This window comes from Lutjanus erythropterus, chromosome 20 (assembly GCF_056507025.1).
Source record: "Lutjanus erythropterus isolate fLutEry1 chromosome 20, fLutEry1.hap2, whole genome shotgun sequence".
In the NCBI taxonomy this organism is placed as follows: Eukaryota; Metazoa; Chordata; class Actinopteri; order Lutjaniformes; family Lutjanidae; genus Lutjanus; species Lutjanus erythropterus.
The window spans coordinates 26,646,459-26,666,019 of record NC_139336.1 but is presented as its reverse complement, the minus strand read 5'-3'; the positions used below and the strand labels follow the sequence as shown (position 1 = coordinate 26,666,019).

General features: G+C 41.8%; 1 protein-coding gene across 1 annotated transcript in view; it reads right to left on the bottom strand.

Moving 5' to 3' along the window:
• Positions 1-19,113, bottom strand: part of loxhd1a (lipoxygenase homology PLAT domains 1a) — a 46,869-nt gene extending 27,756 nt beyond the window's left edge. The window contains exons 1-15 of the mRNA XM_084746509.1: positions 17,700-19,113; positions 13,416-13,530; positions 12,820-12,831; positions 10,247-10,327; positions 6,912-7,096; positions 5,219-5,317; positions 4,600-4,748; positions 4,393-4,516; positions 3,384-3,634; positions 3,160-3,295; positions 2,828-2,988; positions 2,647-2,733; positions 1,846-1,981; positions 1,608-1,762; positions 1,359-1,519 (exon numbers count right to left, since the gene is read on the bottom strand). Of these exons, the coding sequence (XP_084602635.1) occupies positions 1,359-1,519; positions 1,608-1,762; positions 1,846-1,981; positions 2,647-2,733; positions 2,828-2,988; positions 3,160-3,295; positions 3,384-3,634; positions 4,393-4,516; positions 4,600-4,748; positions 5,219-5,317; positions 6,912-7,096; positions 10,247-10,327; positions 12,820-12,831; positions 13,416-13,530; positions 17,700-18,426 (2,579 nt within the window). The 5' untranslated portion in view covers positions 18,427-19,113. The remainder of the gene's footprint in view (positions 1-1,358; positions 1,520-1,607; positions 1,763-1,845; positions 1,982-2,646; positions 2,734-2,827; positions 2,989-3,159; positions 3,296-3,383; positions 3,635-4,392; positions 4,517-4,599; positions 4,749-5,218; positions 5,318-6,911; positions 7,097-10,246; positions 10,328-12,819; positions 12,832-13,415; positions 13,531-17,699) is intronic.
• Positions 19,114-19,561: the final 448 nt, after the last annotated feature.

Genomic DNA, 19,561 nt, shown 5'->3' with positions numbered 1-19,561 from the left:
GCAGACCAAAAACCCCTGTATACAGTACATAAAGTTATTGATTTCACTTGTGTTGTTGGTTTGGACAGGGTGATATTTGGCCCACTGCCTTGCATGTTTTAGGTGTTTCCCTGCTCCAACACACCTGATTCAAATGATCAGGTTGTTTGTCAGGCTTCTGCAGAGGCTTGATGACGAGCTGATCATGTGAATCAGGTGTGTTGGAGCAGGGAAAACATGCAGGACAGTGGGCCCTGAGGACCAGGGTTGGGGAACAGCAGTTTCGTGCCAGACAAGGCTGCCTGACTGTAAGTAAACCTTTGAAAATATTCTAAATTTAGGGTACACTTAAACTTATATTGTTTTTAGGTGAACCGTCTTCTAAGTATCTAAAATGCACTCTGCTGCTGACCCCCTCTACAGCAGTTCATTGCTTAGCTTCAGACTACAGATGCATTTTTATCTTTGGATCCTGGCTAGTTGTTTCCCCTTGCTTCCAGTCTTTATGCTAAGCTAACTGACCCATCACTAAGCTCGCCCTTCCTTAGTTACTGTTGCTATGCCTGCCAAACTTTACATTCTAGCAGTTTACAGTGGTAACAGTGACAGATTTAACATCGAAATGTCGATGTGTCGAAACACGAGGTCTTTGAATCCTTACAGAAGTAAGCAAAAGCAGATTCTGACAGCTGCGCACATAGTAACGTTAATGCTAACCGACTGAGGCTAAAGCTAGCTTACATCTCAGCAAACATTGATCGGATGGTCAAATATGGCAGGTATATCTTACATGAAGGAAACAAGAGACTGAGTTAATTACTGCAGCGGACTTAAAGACGGGTCACCGAGAAAGACGAGCTGGACAAAGAGCTAAGCTAACCTAGCTTAGAGACAGCGAGCCAGAGAGAGATGCATTGTCGTCGACCCACTTTGATTCTGCATCAGTCCACGTCCTCCTCCTCAAACCCCCACAGAACAAATGCAGATGGCGTCTCACAAGTTTGGCTGAAGGTAAAGTTACTGCAGCTGGTAAGCTAGTGTTAGTTAGCTGGATATGCTAACGTTTGCAGCTTATGTTAGAGCGGATGAATTCATTCCTACACACGTGCTCTTGTGTTTCATGTTTTTGAGAGACCAAAGAAAAGACCCCATCGTCCAAACTCATGAAAAGCCAAGTAGCATTTCGTGGAGAAATGCAAACCTTGCCACCTCTATGGTTGCTAAGCTGTTTGGACATTTGCTGTTTGGAGGTGGGGCTTAGCGAAGGGTCAATCGTCTCTCGGCTGTAGCTTCATATTAACCATACAGATGTGAGCGACATTGATATTCTCAACAAGAAAGTAAACGATTGAGTTACGGGTAAAATATTGTTTCCTTGCCTGAAACAGGGGAACTCAATGGCCACAGACTCCGGCTGGCCCTCCTCCCTGACCATCACCTTATCAAGGAACCAGCCACACCCTCCACCGCGGCCATCATGGCCGACACGCACTCTGCGCACCTGACCTACGGTCACAGCCTCAATGAGAAACTCGTCGTGCTGTGAGAAGACAGACAGAGGGAACATTGGTTAAAAGACCATATTTATTTATTGTTATGCCTCTGTTGTGTGTTGATGTTGCGCTCACGTTGCCCTTTTCAAATTTGTTGACGTTGTTTTTGCTCATGATCATGAGTCGCTCCCCTGTGTCACCGAGGTCACCGATGATATTGAGGAAGACGCTGGCGTCGGTGCCGCTGCCGCTGACGTTGCCGGTGCAGATGGTGACACGATACTTTATCACTGAAAAAGAAAACACAGAAGGACGCTCATATTGTGACAAGCTGCACAGATCAGTATCTCTAGATCCTCAGCATTTTTCTTACAGGGCAGCGGCTCCTCTATGTTTGCTCCGGTAGCCGGAAGCTCTCTGACGATCTCATTGTCGTCCTCATTGATGTCCAGCCAGCGGCCACATTGGAAAGAATATTTCTCCGTCGTCAGGGTCTTGAGCAGAGTGACCTGCAGAAAGTCACAGCCTCGTGTGTCACGACATCCACTTCATGATCTAACCTTCAGGCAGCAGCGCTCTATGCTCTAATAACCAGTCCCTCCAGGATTTTGCAGGTCTGTTTTGGGATTGTTGCAGACTAAAATGCCTGATTTGACAGCAGGTTTTTTAAAAGATTGCAATGCATGTTGTGATGCTTTTTGAAATTGCAGGACCAAGTGAATATTGCAAAAGAAAGATTTTTTTTTTGTATAATTCATTAAAAATTGAAGGCAGTGGCTCAGTGTCTAAGAAGCGCCAGCATGGGAAGATAAGACATGAACTGCTGTGGACAGGGTCAGCAACAAAAGGTATTTTCACCACTTAAAAAAGGGCCATCAGAAAAATCAGGATCAGTTTTAGTGTACTTTACATCCCTCTGATGAGTCCTTTTAAATTCAGAGTGATATTTGTCTGATACAAGAGTGGTTTCTTGTGGGAAAAGGTTGTCTGACGGCAAATAAAGTGATGCAAATGTCCACAGCAGTACATTGCTTAGCTTCCATGCTGGTACTCCACTCTGCTTCTCCAAACTGAGGCCATGTTGAGCGCCATCTACTGTTGGAACTAAACAGGTGTCCCATACAACCTCACATCAAACACTGACAGATCACACAGACAGAGAAATGGGTCTCACCCTCGCTAAATGCCACCCAGCAAACGGGTGTCTCTTCTCGTGCCAGATGCGCAGTTTCTGCAGTCGTCCTATGTCTGGCATTTCAATCTACAGTGACACCAGAAAAATATGAAATAATGTGGATCGGTGTGAGAAGTTTACTGTGGGAGAAACTAATGTCTGCAGATGATCCGGGTCTCACCATGAATTTATCGAGCTGAGCCTGTTCAAAACTGTCCGAGTTGTTTTCCAGTTTGATCTCATCAGACTTGCCCCTCTCTCCATAGAGCTGCAGAAACACCTGAGCGTCTGTCCCCGCCCCCTTCACATCTGATGTCCAAATCCACAGGGACCATGGGTACTCTGGAGCAGAAGAGGAGCAGATTTGATCCTAAGGTAGTCTAGTTTTTTAAGAAGCAAACATGTGAGGTAGTTCTGTAAAATGCAACTTGGATTCGTTTTCAGTAAATAGAATATGTGTTGTTTATTTAATTTCACTGAGCAGACGTCTGTGAGTCAAATGAAGCCACCCACTCTTCTGTTTTTTCTGCCGGAGAGAGACCATCTCGTACAGCTCCCTCTCAATCAGTCCGTCCCCCTCGTCCTCGTCCAGCCACATCCCGCAAGGAAATGTCTGCTCAATGCCCGTGAACGGACAGTATATCACCACCTAGAAGGGAAATGGCTCCTCTGTAGGTGACTGACACTTTGAGAATCACTCAGTTACCAAAAAAAAAAAAAAAACAGACATGTAATACCTTTTCACAGTACCATCCAGCACCAACAGCCCCGTTGTCGTGGCCGATGGTGACCCTGCTGAGCGGGCTTATCAGCTCACAGATCTCCACGTTGAAAATGTCGATGAGGCCGCGCTCGAAAGCACCGCCCTCCAGGAAGACTTTGCCGCTGTTTTTTACGCCCTTGGAGCCGTGCATGACCATGTGGATCTTAGAGTTGGTGCCTGCGCCCCTAATATCTCCGGTCATCACTTGGACATTGTATATGATTCCTAAAAAGATGCAAGAAAAATCAACCAATATATCCTTGTTTTTTTTTAATTCCCTGCAGTGTGTCTGCCACATGTAATACTTTATAAATAATAATTGCATTCTAAGGTGTGTCTGAAGACTGATGTGCTATATTTAATCCCTACAAAGAAGACAGAGATAGGTCAAATAACAAACCAGCAATGCATATTATCAATATTTCAGAGACCTCCCGAAATTTCAAACATGTTTTCAGGGGTGCTCGTGTCTTATTAAGAGGGGCCAGGCTCCCCCTGGCTCCCCTGCAGATCACACCCTGTATTCAGGCCTGTGACGTGTCAGTAGCGCGCCACAGAAATTGACAACGCTTGGTGGCGTGGCAGCTCAGTTGGGGGATCGTTCGCCACATGTACAGAGGCTGCGAGTCCTCTGCAGCAGCTGTGGGTTCAACTCCTCCCTGCGGCCCTTTGATGCATGTCATTCTCCCCCTTTCCTGTCATATCTGTCGTATCAAAAAGGCACAAAAAGCCCCCAAAATATATATTTTACAAAAAGAAATTGACAATGCTTCTTCTAGCAATGCCGACCCTCAAATGTCAGATGTCCTGCCACAGGAAACGCCTCCCTAGAGCCCTGAAGTTAGACACTGTTTCTACAAATGTGTCCAAAAGCCATTTTATCCTCCTGAGAGACAAAACATTAGGCACAAATACCTGCAGTCTAGTTTTAGATTATTTGCCAAGATAAAAATATGTGAAATAGTGTCCTGTGTTGTTCTCACCCATTGGCTGTATGGATCCAACCAACACATCTCTCTGTATTTTGCCATCGTCTTCGTCCATGGCGAACCAGCGATTGACTGGGAACTCATACACTTCTTTATTCCCCATGTCATCAATGACCACCTGCAGAGACACATTATGCACGATCATGAGTGTATTCATGCGCGTGCGTACGCCTCTAAAGATCATGTGTGATTTTTACATACCTTATCTAGAAACCATCCAGCTGATGAGCCTCTGTTGTTGTGGCCGATGGTGATTTTCCTCAGCCTCCCCAGGTTTGGCGCCTCTATTGTAAACTTGTCCTCTGAGCCGCGTTCGAAGTTGTCTTTGTCGCTGTCCAGTCGTCTCTCTCCTTTCATGTGGAACAAAAGACAAAGCTGCAGTCATTACAGTTATAATAAATATAAAACAGTATTTCTACTTTTTTTTTTACTGCAAAAATGAGTATTCAAAGCATTTCAAATATTTAGTATCAATATTTATCTATATATCAATATTTCTGCCTAGCATGACTAACGTTGAAATGATTAACTGATCAATATATTATTTATCAACAGAAGCTTGATCATCTAATGTTTTGACATTCTACTGAAAAATACCAAACATTTCTTCACAAATGTGATGTTTTACCATTTTCTCTTCACCATTTTAATATCTTTTGGACTGTTTTGGTCTGTAAATCAGACAAAAGCTAATTGAAGATGTCTCCTTTGGATCTGGGAAATGACAACAGACATTTCTCAATATTCTCCAACATTTTGTGGACTATGTGCTTAATCAATTGAGAGATAAAAGAAAAAAAATCTTTAGTTGCAGTCGTACCTGTGTCACCGTTCTCTCCGAAGATGTTTAGGAAGACATCTGCGTCAGTTCCACTTCCCTTCATGTCCGCAGTGAAAACACTCACTATGTATTTATTTACTGCAAGACAAGAAATGTGAAACAGAAAAAATCAAGAACACAGCAATTTATATAAATAATGCACCGGTAATTATCTGTGTCTTTCAGCCTAGACGAGTTACACAATAAGTATCATGATGTAATAATAATAATTAGCTGGACATGTCGCTCGTCATTAGACAGGTTCTTTGCTAATTCACACTGAGCCGGTTTCCAGGTTAAATATTCATAACGGCGTTGTGTGAGTTACAGCCATATTGCTGTGACCACTCCCTCACAGCTCTGCTCTGCTCTGCTTGAGTGGCTGCAGGTACTAAGATGTTAGATCACATTGCAGCAGAGGGACACGGGGTGGTTTACCTGAGGATTACTCTCTGATCAAATTCAACCTGACACAGTAGGAAGATCTGTGGGCTATCAGACACCTCTGGGTACAACTGGCCAACTGACACAAGGCACAAACATGTCAAGTTTCTTAAAAAAAAAATGTCCTGACATGTTCTTTACAGGACTCCAGTTTCAGGTGATAAATAGCAGGTGACATACTTGAAATTTATATGAAATTAGCCCCAAATTTACCCCAAAAATTCTATATATTTTTACTTCAGTGGCTCAATAAACATTAGACAGAAACTACTTAGAAATGAAGCTGTAACAATTAATTTACATGCCTGTAATCAGTTAAAATTCATCCCATGCTGCTCTGATGTGAATATTAGATATAAATGACAGCTGAGCTGATCTGAAAAAGTGCACAGAAACTTTGGGGTAAATGTTAGAATAATTTCATTGAATTTTCAAATACCTTACCTGCTAATTATCAGCTACTTAACATGAAATTTGGGGCCAATGTTTGGGCAATTCTGTGGTAATTACAAAGAAATTTCAAATATATAATTTGCTAATTACCACCTACTTACCATGAAATTAGAGACCAGCAAAACAACTTGAAACCATCTCTTTTCTGTTCATTTGTGGTGGCTTTATGTCACCATTAATATCATTAATACTATTGAGACGATTCCAGGGTTTAATTGCCAGTTTTAGTGATTGTAATTGCTGTTGTTTTTATTCTTTTTTTTAGTTGCTCTTATTATTTATTCATCTCACCAAGACACATTGTTAATTTTTACCTGTTTTAGCCATCTTTTCTTCTTTTATTGCTTCCTCCAAGCATGATAATTTTAGCTGTTTGTTTTCTTATTGTGTGTCTGTACTTGTAAATGAGTTTTCTCCCTCGCTGTTTTCCGAGGATTTAATAAATAAATGATGATATGAAAGTATGTCATTCTACTTGGCTCAACTCATTCAGCCATTCAGTATTTGAATAGGACATATATTTTTAAAATAGGAAAAAAGAAAAACAGTCTAACATCGGTATCAAATTGATTTGAAGGAGAAAGTGACATTAGAATAATTATCAGAGCTCTCAAACTATTTTACATTGTTTTTGGACATCTTAAAACTGCAGCCTTTCTGTTTTCCAGCCCTGTGGTTCTCTGAAATGCGCTGGAGGTATTTGGAATTTTAAACAACTGTTTTGTTATTTTGTTTTAACCTTTGTAAACCTCTGTGTTTGCTTTGTGTTGCGTGTGTTTGTCCCAGCGTGACCTACATTTCGGGACGTCCATGGGGTTGAGGCTGCCCAGCAGGTCCCTGACAAACAGGTTGTCGGCCTCCTCCCGGCTCAGCCAGTTGTTGCAGGCGAAATAGAAGCGCAGATGGGGCCGGTTCATGTCGGTCACCACCACCCGGTCCAAGAACCAGCTGGCGTTCATCCCCGTGTTGTCGTGCTCGATCCTGGGGAGTCAAACCGTCAGAGTGTGACATGAATTCAGCCTGCAGGTAATCACAAATGAGTTTGCCACATCACATGCACACAGGCCTTTGTTTTTCTGCAGAGGTAAATACCAAAAAACAGAGACTTTTGTTTTAAAGCGCTGTGGTTCAGACGCAGAAATATCATGAAGACTGGGGTAGAATAACACAATGAGACGTAGCTGCAAGTAGATTGTTTTAACATATGTGGATTAAACAACCTTTAAAGGAGTCACAATGTGTCACAACAGTCAAGAGAAACGGGAGGATTAACACACAATCCTCATTCACTCTCACTGACTTCAGTGCAGTTGGCCTACTAATAACCAGTAAACCTTTATTGTTATGCAAAGGAAATGCAGATGAAAACTAGCCTTTAGCTAACTTGGGTGCACTGATGTTGGTTTGAATGTTAATTAATGTACATTGTCCCCTTTCAAATAAACAGATAAACTATGAATAATGAACTGTTGCATTGGTGATCGGTACATCATAGTGAGTTTGGAAAAGGGAACTATTTTGTGCCTCTAGAAGTCAACAGTCGAGAAATGACAGGATGACACAGGAGCCCTGCAGACCTGATTTTCGCCAAACAGTTTTTGGAGATTGCCAACAAAAGCTTCATCAGAGACCTATTGGCACTCGATAGCTGTGTGTGAACTGTGAGAAGAGGCAACGTGAGAGCGCGGTGATGTCTTGCAGATGCCCAGAAGGTATCAGGCGGGTTTAATATCTGTTCATGTCAGGGGTGCCAGCCACGCAGCGAGCTGCAGCCAATGAAAGCAGACACAGGCTGTGGGAGGAGAAGAATCGAGAAGGAGAGACAGAAGAGCAACAAAGCAGCAGCTAGAAAAGCCTATATGTAGAACAAAATGCTCAAAAAGTAATTATAAAGTCATAATGAAGCTCACTTGCTTAGTCATTATATCCACATTACTGATGATTATTTACCAGAAAATTTAATCAGGTCAATATTTTGCAAAAGCACAAATATTCATCCCAACAATACTGTCGCAATATTGAGGTATTTGGTCAGAAATATCGTGATATTTACTCATTTTATCCCCTCAGCCGCTCCCACCCCAACATGATCAACGATTATCAATATCGATCGATATAAAACTTCACTATCATGATAGGTTTTTCAGCTGTATCGCCCAGGCTTTGCACAAAGCACAACTTCAAGAATCCTGATTACAAGGCAGGAAGTTGTGTAGTGTGAGCAGTACAGTGATCTGTGTCACATGTCACTAAGACATTAGACTACCAGGGCGTCTTTGGACCCGAGGTGTCTTATGTTCTCACAGGCTGAATTATAAATACAGCAGCAGTTGAAACTTTTAATATTCACTTTTTTCAAACATTTCATCTCCAAAATCTGAACAATCTGGGAACCAGTCCTGGTAGCATTTGAAGAAAGCTGATCACATGACTCGCTGTTGAAATCTCAAAGACAGCTGTGAAAACAGCCACTTTTGCTCCCAAGCTGAAACACTTATCACAACAGTCGCTTGCCAGCGCCCACACAATAATCCAGACACCTGCGGTGCTCGGGCTCCACACAATGCAGTGTAGACAGATGTGCATATAAAGTGCTGCAGGCTCCTATAAACATCAGGACCTGTACCTAATTTTATTTGAGGATTACTGCAGTTTAACATGAGTTGAAAAGTCTGCAAAAAGCCTTGCTATCCCATCTGATTTTATAATAATTCTGGTGGTAATAATGCTGTATAGACTGTTTACAGCAATATTACAAATTACTCTTGATTGTGGGAGCTGTAGTTTGATAATACAGTGACAACTTACTAGCAACACTTCCATAGTTATTCATTTTCTGAGCCGTGGTGCAGCACCTCCTCTAGTTTTTGCACTCACTGAATTTTAAATGTGTCCTCCTGCCTCATTTCCATGTTCACGTCTGGCGGCTGTGATGTAACTCAGCCTCCACTGGAGTAAGACACTAACTCCCAGCAACAGATGGGGCTTAACCTTCTGTCACTGGATGAAATCCTTTGATGGCCAGCAGCACAGCTGGAAAATAAGTGAGAAGCGTTCCTGTGATCCTCTCTGTAAGCTGCTGTTATCCTGTGTGAGGTATACTTAACTATGAAGCATAAACTGTGATGTTGTCAGTGACCTGTAGCTGTGCTTTTCCTGTATCTGCTGCAGCCAGGCAAACACCAAACGGGACATTATAATATCTAAGTTTTAGAAATGCCACAAACTATCAAAGTTTTGGAAAACTGTACATGAAGATATTTGGGTATTACATCCCTATGAGCTACATGGTACTGTACCCTTGTAACTTTAATTGTACTAAAGAGAAGGATAAGGGTTAGGTATTTGATCAAAAGACTGTTAACAGCTAGTAAGAAAGCTATAAGAAGGAAATGGGATAAAGTGACTCCCCATTGACAGGAAACGGTGGATAGGGATAGTCGCAGAAATCTGACACATCGCCTGAGACTACAAGAAACACATCTGGAGGAAAAGTGGGAGAAAGGGATTTTATTCAGAGCCAAAAACAATGACAAAGACTGCGGACAGGACCGAATGATTTAGATAAAGACACAAAGAGAAAGGATGAACTGCTAAAAATGTAACTTCCAAACAAATATTTTTCCTTTTTTGTATTTTTTTGTTTTGGCGTTGCTTGTTTGTGTTTTATATGCATGCACATGATCAGGCTGCAACATCAGCATCAATCATGTTGACAATAAAATTCAAGTTTTCACTGTCTTTTAAGTGATTTAAATGTGGAAACTGGGGGAGATAATCAGAGTTTTGTATGACTTGACTTGTGACTTACACCCTAGTAACTTGTTTGAGACTAGAGGGTTAAGACTTGAGACTTGCTTGTGACTTGTACAGGTGCGACTTACTCCCATGTGTGGTTTGGAGGAAGCGATATTTAGCAGCAGTTTCCCGTTGGAAAAGGATGTTTAATGGCAAGTAAAGCAGTTTAAGTATTCTAAATATAGCTGACACTTAAACTGATACTGATATTTTTAGGTGGCTGAAATACGTTTTGCTGCTGAACCTGTCGACCTGTAGGTAAAACACTAAGTAAGGTTCAGTGCCCTCATTTAACCCCACTTCAAATAATCTTTTAAATCTGCTGTACAGTACCTCAGCTTCTTCAGAGGCCCCACGTTGTGTGTTTTGATGCGGAAAACATCTGTCTTATTCTTCTCGAATGCAGTTCGGCTTCTGTAAATTGAGGAAACGTGGAAAATGTCAGAACATGGAAGAAAGATGAATTGCGTGTATGTTTTTGTATGACAGAGAAAGATGCTCTGTTTGATCAGGAGAGATTATGGGGGTTGAAGAAACACAGTCCAGACAGACAACTGAGGTGAACTCTGGAACAGTAAATTACATCTCAGACTGATCGGCTTATGGAGCTCTGGTGGTCTCACGGCAGAGGTATAATCTGAAACCTCCCGTGGCTCGGCCACTTCAGCGCTCCCTCCTCCTCCTCACGTACTTCTACCCCTCACAGAGGCGAACCGGGCCTGTGTGTGCTCAGAGGAGCCCCTCTGCCAACCACAGAGAATCAGACACCCTCTTTTTCATTAACAGAGAATGCCCGCCTTTGTCTCTGACCCACATCTCCATCTGTTCTCCTCTCACTACAATATTCAACCCACAGACCCTGCCAAGGCTTCCATAATTAAGGTGCACAGTGTCATATACTGTAAAGAAAAACTGCCAAGAATGAAATACTGTCCAGCACACATGAATACATGCCCTCGTTCTCTGTTTCCGTGTAAAACCACCTGTAAGAGAATGACGGGGAAACATTGATTATGTCAAAACGCAAACCAAATGCAAACTTTGAAATTCATGCAATTTTAATTTGTTGTAATCACAGTGAATTTCAAAAAAGTTGCATTTTTAATCTGTGGCCTTGTTCAGACCTGGTATTAACATTCATCCCGGGTGATCCGATCACAAGTGGACAGCTCTCTAAGCACAGGTGTGAACGCACACAGGACGCAGGTCCGATCACTCGGACCTTTAGCAGTGTGTACACAGTGTGTCCTGGGCTACACTGAAGGATCACCAACTCTACTGACATCTTCTAAATCTATCATTTGGTTCACTGTAATAAAAACTAGTCTTCACCAGATGTGAACACACTTGTAACAACAATATCCTCAAACTCCTCTTTAGAGGAACTTTATACATTTCTGAAACACTGTCTATGACAAATTCTTAATCATTTGGGCGTTCTTGCAAATTTGCAAATTATATGCATTAAAGTTAGAGTCAGTACGATTTGTCTAAGCTGCTTGGAAAGGCGTCAGGATTTCAATTTGGGTTGGTGAAAAGCCCTGAGCAAAACAATGAGGGAAAAATAAGGAAATACAGGAAAAGGGTAAGGTCTCTGCAGATACAGGCACCATCACATATAAGGGATGAAAGGGAAAGGGATTATAATTGTTTGTTTGCTTTTTGGGAAAATGTTGCAGTTTGTACCTTTAAAATATTTCAGTATTTATGGAAAAACGATTGTGTGTTATTGGCTACTACTGTTGAGCCACTCATTAAAAACAAGAATGCATTTTGCACGTTTAATTGCATACAGAGGGGAAATGAAACACCCACAGCAAATTCTTAATCAGATGCGTCCTCTTGTAAATTCAGAATTAAATGCAATACATTAAATCTTCTACAAGGAACCTTCATTTTGTGTTGATTTGGGAGGCCCAGCGTAGCTCTGAACTAAAAAGAAGGAACAAACAGTCGAAATCTTCATACTGAACGGCCAAATGGGAAGTAATAGGCATTCAAGTGGTCACCTGAGAGGCATCTGGAGAAGTATTGTAATGCAAGGTGTGAACTCATGAACTCAGAGCTGTCCACTTGTGATCGGATCGCCCAGGACGCACGTTAATACCAGGTCTGAACGGGGCCTCTGCTTGGAGACAGAGCAGCCCTCCCTTACCTGTATCATGTTGAAAAGTTTTAATCGATCGTTACACAATACAGGCAGGACTTAATATATATTGGAGTAAGGTGAAACTCCTTACTATGCGGTATGTTTCTTATATGACAAAAGTGACTCATCAACATTCATGTATAGTATTTCATCAGCTGAGCAGCACTACAGCCACGCAGCATGGAGATACTGAATACATAGCATGTTGATGCTGTCTGAGGTGGATGAATGAGACCACCACAAGGTGTGGGTGACATGGTCCAGTGTGGCTTACAATAAGTTGGTATATCCTATACGCTGCACAGGTAACCCTATCTGTCAATCAATGTGTGCAGAGATAAAGGGAGCCTGCAGCTGATAAGATCCCCTGAGAGTCATTTGATCATCCTCAGAAATGGCATCGTGGTCTTCTTTCATTTGCCTCTGAATGGAAAAGAAGACCGGCCATGCCACATAGTTCCTCCTTACTCCAGATATTCTGTGTCCGGACACTTTATACGACTGTATAGGAGAGAGATTCCTGCGCCACAACCAAACCTTTGCTATGAACATCCTCTGCTTCTTTGACATCAAATGACTTTGAAGTTTCAGGTTGATATGGTTTTGACAAACAGGTCAGAGAGATCCTAATTGGTTTTGTCTTGATTCAAGGTTCACGTTGAGCAGGAATGATGTCTCATACAGTGTTATGTGCACAATACAACTCAACACAAGGACAGAATCATAACCATCCTTTAACAGACTGATTAGAAAATACCTCTTTTCTGTGCTGAAGGTTCAGAGAGGAATAGAAAAGATTAAAAGTTAACAGCTGACATTCAAATAGTGTTAAACTCGCTAAACTTACAGATTATACATTATGTATTGATGAGGGATGTAACAATATATATCACAATAAAAGAGGTCTTGATACTGGGGTCTTTTTGTGCCTTTATTGAACAGGACAGCTGAAAATTGACAGGAAAGGGAGGAGAAAGGAGAATAAAGTACTCTTTTCATTCATTCATTGCCAATCATTCATTGCCAATTCATGCTAATTTTTTGCACATGCTTAGGTCATGGCTGGCTATTTTTAATTTATTTTATTAAGGAAAGAAAGCAGAAACACTTTAATAAGAACAAAATGCTTTTACATGTGTGATTCATTATTTAATAAAGCATTTTGTGGATTTTTTTTTATCATGATATTATCATAACATAGTTTATGATATTGTTACACCCCTAGTATTAAGTGAAACAGAATGAAATTACTCATTTAATCAATCAACTGATATTACAACTGTGAGCAAATTAGAGCAGAGTGACTCACTGAGACCTGATTTAGAGACTTATATCATCATACTTCAAACTCACTTGCTGGCCAGGTGAACCTTGGGCGTGACTCCAAACTCCCCAAAAAGGGTAACAAACACATTAGCATCTGTCCCGGCTCCCTTCACATCACCAGTGATAGTGACCACCTCATACACTGAAAGAAAGAGGAGAAGAAGAATTCTGAGTCAAGTCAATCAAAGGAGGAGTTTATAATTTAAAAAGTAAAAACTTGAACAAAAGGACAAACACAAAGTCACATCCTCAGACAGTGTCCAATAATCTATAAACATTAGGCAGCATTATGTTTCCTTCCATGCACGGTTGCCAGGGAATTCAATGCGGCGAATCTGCAGAGAATCCATGTCTGGTGTGATACAGCAGCCAAGCATCTCTCACATTTCACAAATGTGTCTCTTTGTCTGACCGAGCCACTGAGTTGATGGGGAGGTAAACAGCACGAAAACTCAGCATGACTATGTGTCATTTGAGGTGTTCGTATAGAAGAGGGGAAGAGAAGATGTCGAAGAGAAGGTCGCTGTCTGTTTACATTTCTAACCAGGCCTGGAGCATCATGGCTCTACAGATGGCAAAGTTGGTCTGTTGGTCAGTAGGTCAAACACTTTTATCCAGACTGAAATGTCTCAACATCTATTAGATGGATGAAACAGCCAGACCTGTGCATATCGACTCTAAGTCTTAAGACCTAGAGGAGAATTTTTCTCTGTGTTTGTCTGCACAACTTTACATTAAGACTTCCTGGGTCTTGTTGTCTTTTTGTACTTTGACCTGCCTCACCAAAGAGCACCTGTCAGATCAGATCAGAACTTTAACATTAGAAGTTGCACAAAGAACAGGAAGTCAATCTGTTAAAATGGCAATTTGGTGAAGAACACATTATTTGTTTAGGACTCAAAGTTTAGAACTTGGGACTTGACTCAAGACTTGCTTCTCTTGACTTGGGACTTGTCTGTCTGGTCTTGGAACTTACCTGTCCTGACTTAAGATTTTACTTGGGACTTGACTTGCAACTTGTCTCTTGTCTTCTTGTCTTGACTTAGAACTTACTTCTCTTAACTTGGGACTTGAACTTGCCTGTCTTGACTTGGGACTTAACGCAGGACTTACCTTTCTTGACTTGGTACTTGATTTAAGACTTGAGTGCAAAGACTTGAGACTTTGCGATTTGCAAAACAAAACAATGACTTGGTCCCACCCCTGTTTCGTGTGAATTTGCAAAAGCGTGCTAACAAAACTAAATCAGGGAACATGGTAAACATTATATAGCACGTTAGCTTAGTCATTTTGAGCATATTAGCATGTTCGTGCTCACTGTGCCTGTGTGCAGCCTCAGAGCTGCTAGCATGGCTGTTAACTCTGTCCAGTAAGATGATGTAGCCTGTTTGTGTCCGTTGTTTTCGTATAATCAGATCTACTTCTTGTGTGAGTCACTTTTCTCTCCCCTTCTGTCACCATGAATCCAACAAGCTGATAATGACCACCACACACACAAAGACTCTGTATGTTTTTGAGAGTCACACCTGCGAACCAGCCTGAGTTTGAGTTACAGTAACAACATTAAATCTTCAGCAGGAGATTAGTCGGCGATTGGCTGTTGCCTGTGACTCCATAGTTTGGTCTATGCAGTGGTAATTCTATAGTCCTGCTGCTGCTTTGCTGTACGTAAATGTAAACTCGTCTCTGCTGTGGTTACGTAAGCTCGACTGGGAGGTGTGGGACACTCTCTTGGTGTGGGACGTTGGGTCAAACTTGGTCAGACAGAAACAATGGAGGATAAAGTGACGTCCAGCCTGAACAGGGGACTTGGCTCTCTGAAGGGTGTCCTGGGTGGATATTGTGAAAAGTTAGACTTGAGTTAAAGAGTAAATATATTGAAATCATTTTATATTTATTTTAAAAACGTAAAAATTTCGATGAGATGTGCAGAGGACGCAGAGATCGAGGACACGGGCAGATTACCTAAAAACATCCAGGGGAGGAGGAAAGGAGAGGCAGAGGCCTGATAAAGAGCAATTTGACCAAAGTCGATCCGATAGGGACATGGATACCTAATTAACAGTGAGCAGAGCTATTAAAGCCGGATTAAAGAGAAAGAGAGACACCTGATAAAATCGCATAGACAGTGGCCTGGTAAAACTGAGCCGTGATAAACTCCTTGGGAGTGTCAGAGCCGCTGAGGCACAAAGGACATGCACACAGGCATGTTATCACTGATACTGATGCTCCTGCCATACTTCCCACAAAGATCAGGAGCTAAAAGTGCATTAACTTCAATCAGTTACTCGATGGCTGCAGTTATATGGCGGTGAAAATGCTGGAAAATACACTGAAATGTGACATTTTCAGAACTCCATCAACACGATAAAAAGCTTTTTGGTTCAGATGTTTTGTGCATTTTTCTCATTCAAAACACCTTTTAATACAGACACGTGATGCATTTTCCAAATGCTCCTTTATGGCAACCCTGCCTCCTCGAAACAGCATTAATACTAATTTGTTTCTGAGTTCAGAGTGTGGTTGGGTTCAGGCAATAAAAGCACTTTGGTTAAGATAAAAGAAAGATTATAGTTTTGGTTTAATAATGCATGAAACACTTCCTGTCTTGTGCTCCAGCTCGTTTGACTTTTTCAGTATTAGACCACAGTCTTTCCCTAACTGTAACCAAATGCTGTGAGTGCCTGAACATAACCTTAAAAACAATATCTTGCTGTAGTTGCTTTGAGTGGATCTTGAATTACATTACATTTTGTCAGAAGTACAAATAAAATATGCATGACAGTGGCTATGTTTACATGCACATTCATTTTCCACTATTATTCAGAATATCACAGTATTGGGAATTTGATACTGGTGATGTAAACAGCTTATTCCATTTGGATATTCTGAGTCAGGCCTTAAACTGAATATAGCATTGTTCAAATAAGACTTGTTATACGTCTTGAGGCGCAATGTTTGGACATGAATACATCATATTCAAAATATAACTCTCAATTGGGGTTTTTACCGCAGTTTGAAGCACATGCCCACTTCCCTGTTTCGCCACTGGTGGCCATTACGCTACAAAATATATTTGCTATTGGAAATTATTTGTATTATTAACATGCTTTCTTGGAGACACAGGATTGTTAATGAGCAGGATTTAGACAAGGGATGTCCGCAATTAGTTGAGTATGCCATTAAATGTCGGTTAAACTTTTTATCAATATTTTATTTAGGTACAATGCCAGTCAACTGTGGCCCTGGATGTTGTTATTAGCAAGGTTGGGCAGATGACAGCTTGTAAAACCAGAACGGTTTGACAGTGTTTTAATGTAGAAAGTGAAACTTAGGCTGCGTTAGAATAAACTGGCATATAACCTGGAGCAAATTGTAAGCACATTCAGTACAGACCCAGATATTAACCTGCAAGCAAAGCTGGCTGCTGCTGCTGCTGCTGCTAGCACTGCTAACGTTAGCCACACCATGTGACAGGCTGGCAGCTAACGTCAACTCTGGGTAAACAATGTTGTTTACCTGCAGACACGGTGATCCTGTTCGGTCTCAAAAGTTGAATCATTTAGTTTTCATTCATTTAGTTTTCAATCGTAGTTTTTGTTTGGAGGACATATTGCACGGTGCAAAGTGCCTCACATTTCAACAGCATTTAAAATACAATTTGATGATTGTAAAATGTGATTACCGGCTTCAGATTACTATTAATACACACAATATTTCTCCAGACAATGTTTAACATGATCAATTAATAAACTGCTCAATTTGAATATGGATTCATGCTTGACCCTGTGAACTGCAGGGTAAAGGTTGGCTTTTGTTTGGGCTTTCAAATGCAAAATACATTGAAAGGTCAGGAAAAAGATACTGAGTAGACCTTTCAGTTGGGATTTTTAAATTGACTTTCACTCGATGACAAACTCAGCTCAACTTTCACCTAACCACAAAAAAAAACAAAAAAAAAAAAAAAAACGTTTGAAAACTTCTGATCTGCCTTAAGAAAGCTCCTCTGGCTCCGGGCCCCGCCTCCGGCCCCGGTGGTTCTCCCAGCCCCTGAGACTGGGACGGCACCCAGCACCTGTCTGCCCCGGAGCTTCTGTTTGGCTCCATTCATGTGGAACATAACTGAGCTTTCACCCAAGAACAATCACAGAGGGAGTCCCCGGGGTGCTCCTGCACAGACATGAGGGAAACTGAGGGACGTCTATGTTCAAGATTTGACCGGTTTGGAAACTCTCAACAGGTACACACATGTGTCATGCAGCGGAGACTTACCTAAAACACAACAGGTGAGCTTCACTGTCAAATCCTCACCTTTCTTTTTGTAGTACTCATCCTCATATCCATCAGATGAGTCTGTGTGATACTCCAGCAGCTCGTTCTGGTAGATCGCAGCATAGTCCACCTGTTTATTTTTAGATTTTTTCCCCTTTTTCTTCTTATCTTCATCGCTGTCCGCCGATCCCTTCTTTGCCTTCTTCTTCTTCTTTTTCTTTGAGTCCTCCTCTTCTTCCTGCTCCTCGATCAAGGGCTCCTCATCGTCGTCATTGTGAGACTTCTTCTTCTTTTTGCCATCTTTCGACTTCTTGTCCTTGGATCCCATCTCCTCCTCTCCCTCTGGAGTCTCTGCGGAGGATTTCTTCTTCTTTTTCTTCTTCTCCTCCTTCGCGCCCTCAGTCACTTCTTCTTTGAGCTTCTCTGATTTCTCCTTTTTGGAATTGGTCGTGGGGTCATTATTGTTCTGCTCACCCTCCTCTGCTTCATTTTCAATCACAGCACCAGCCTCAGCATCGTCGTCTGGTTTCTTTTTCTTCTTCTTGACTTTATCACCCTCTTTTTTCTTCTTCTCTTTCTCTGGGGCCTCCTGATTCTCAGAGCTCTCTGCGCTCTTGTGTTTCTTCCGACTCTTCTCTCCTTTTGTGGTGTCCCCACGGGTCAAGCCGTTGCTCCTCTCCTTTAACTTTGGCTCGGTTTCCTCCACTTCGTCATCAACCTCTTCAGTTTCCCCTGAAGCTGTGGATTTTTTCTGTTTCGACGGCATCTTTTATTCATCCACTTCCCCGGCCTTTAGTTTCGTAAGTGCTGCCTTGAGTTTCTAATAGTGTAAGACAATTCATTTGACCCTTGGCTGCAGGGAGGTTCTGGGATCGTGGGGTTCACGGCGGCCTGTGGCGTGTCCGGCTGCAGGTGTACAGGACTTGGGACACGCGGAGGGAGCGATGGGCTGCCTGGACGTCTCCCACCTGGGCAATATATGGCCATACAACCAACACACAACACTCATGAAAAATTACTGTCACCTCACCTCAGCAGTCACGTGACCCACGGGAGAAAGCCCTGTGAAAAAGGAGCCTTGCACAGAGAACTTATCCTCTCTGCCACGGCACGCTCCATTATTCATGGTGTTAGGATCGCTTTACGGGCCGGGGGCGTCTCGCTTTTACCTGCAGTCACACGAACACAGACAGACACACACACACACACATAAACACACACACACACAAACTCTCCTTTACAACTCCTCTTTGTTTATTCTGATAGAACAACGTGTAGCAATGTGTATAAATCACATTTACAGATCCTGAGTTAAAGAAACGAATAAGTGGCATCAAATTGTTAATTAAGATTTACGACAGATGATTAAGTATCCATGCAGCAATGATTTATTTCCTTAATGGTTGTTTTCAGCCAACTGCAGTGTCCACTTAAGTTAACCCTTTGTTGTTGTGAAGTTCTACGTGTAGTTTAGACGGTGGCTCCACGCTGAAGAATCAGGCTAAAAACATGGTGTAAATTATGTCTTTCAACTTGACTTGAATTACACCAGATGAGCAGTATGGAGGCATTTTATGTTTTTTTTTCCCTGTTGAAAAACTGGTCAACATTCACTTCAGTTGTTTTCTGAGATTCTGCAACGCTGTTTTCCTGTGAAACTCCAGCAGTGTTTTATGGACTAAAAACCCAACCTTAATTTTTGGGTGAACTATCCCTTTAATGTCTTACATTTGTTGTTCTGCAAATTGTTTCATTTATGTGGATGGATTATTGTGAATAATTTATGGTCAAATCATCAAATATTACACTGAGCCCAGCTGTGATTGGTTGCTTATGTTGCACATGCAGTGCATGCATATGAACATTTAAAAACTGTTTGGTGTGTGTGGATGGATTATTAA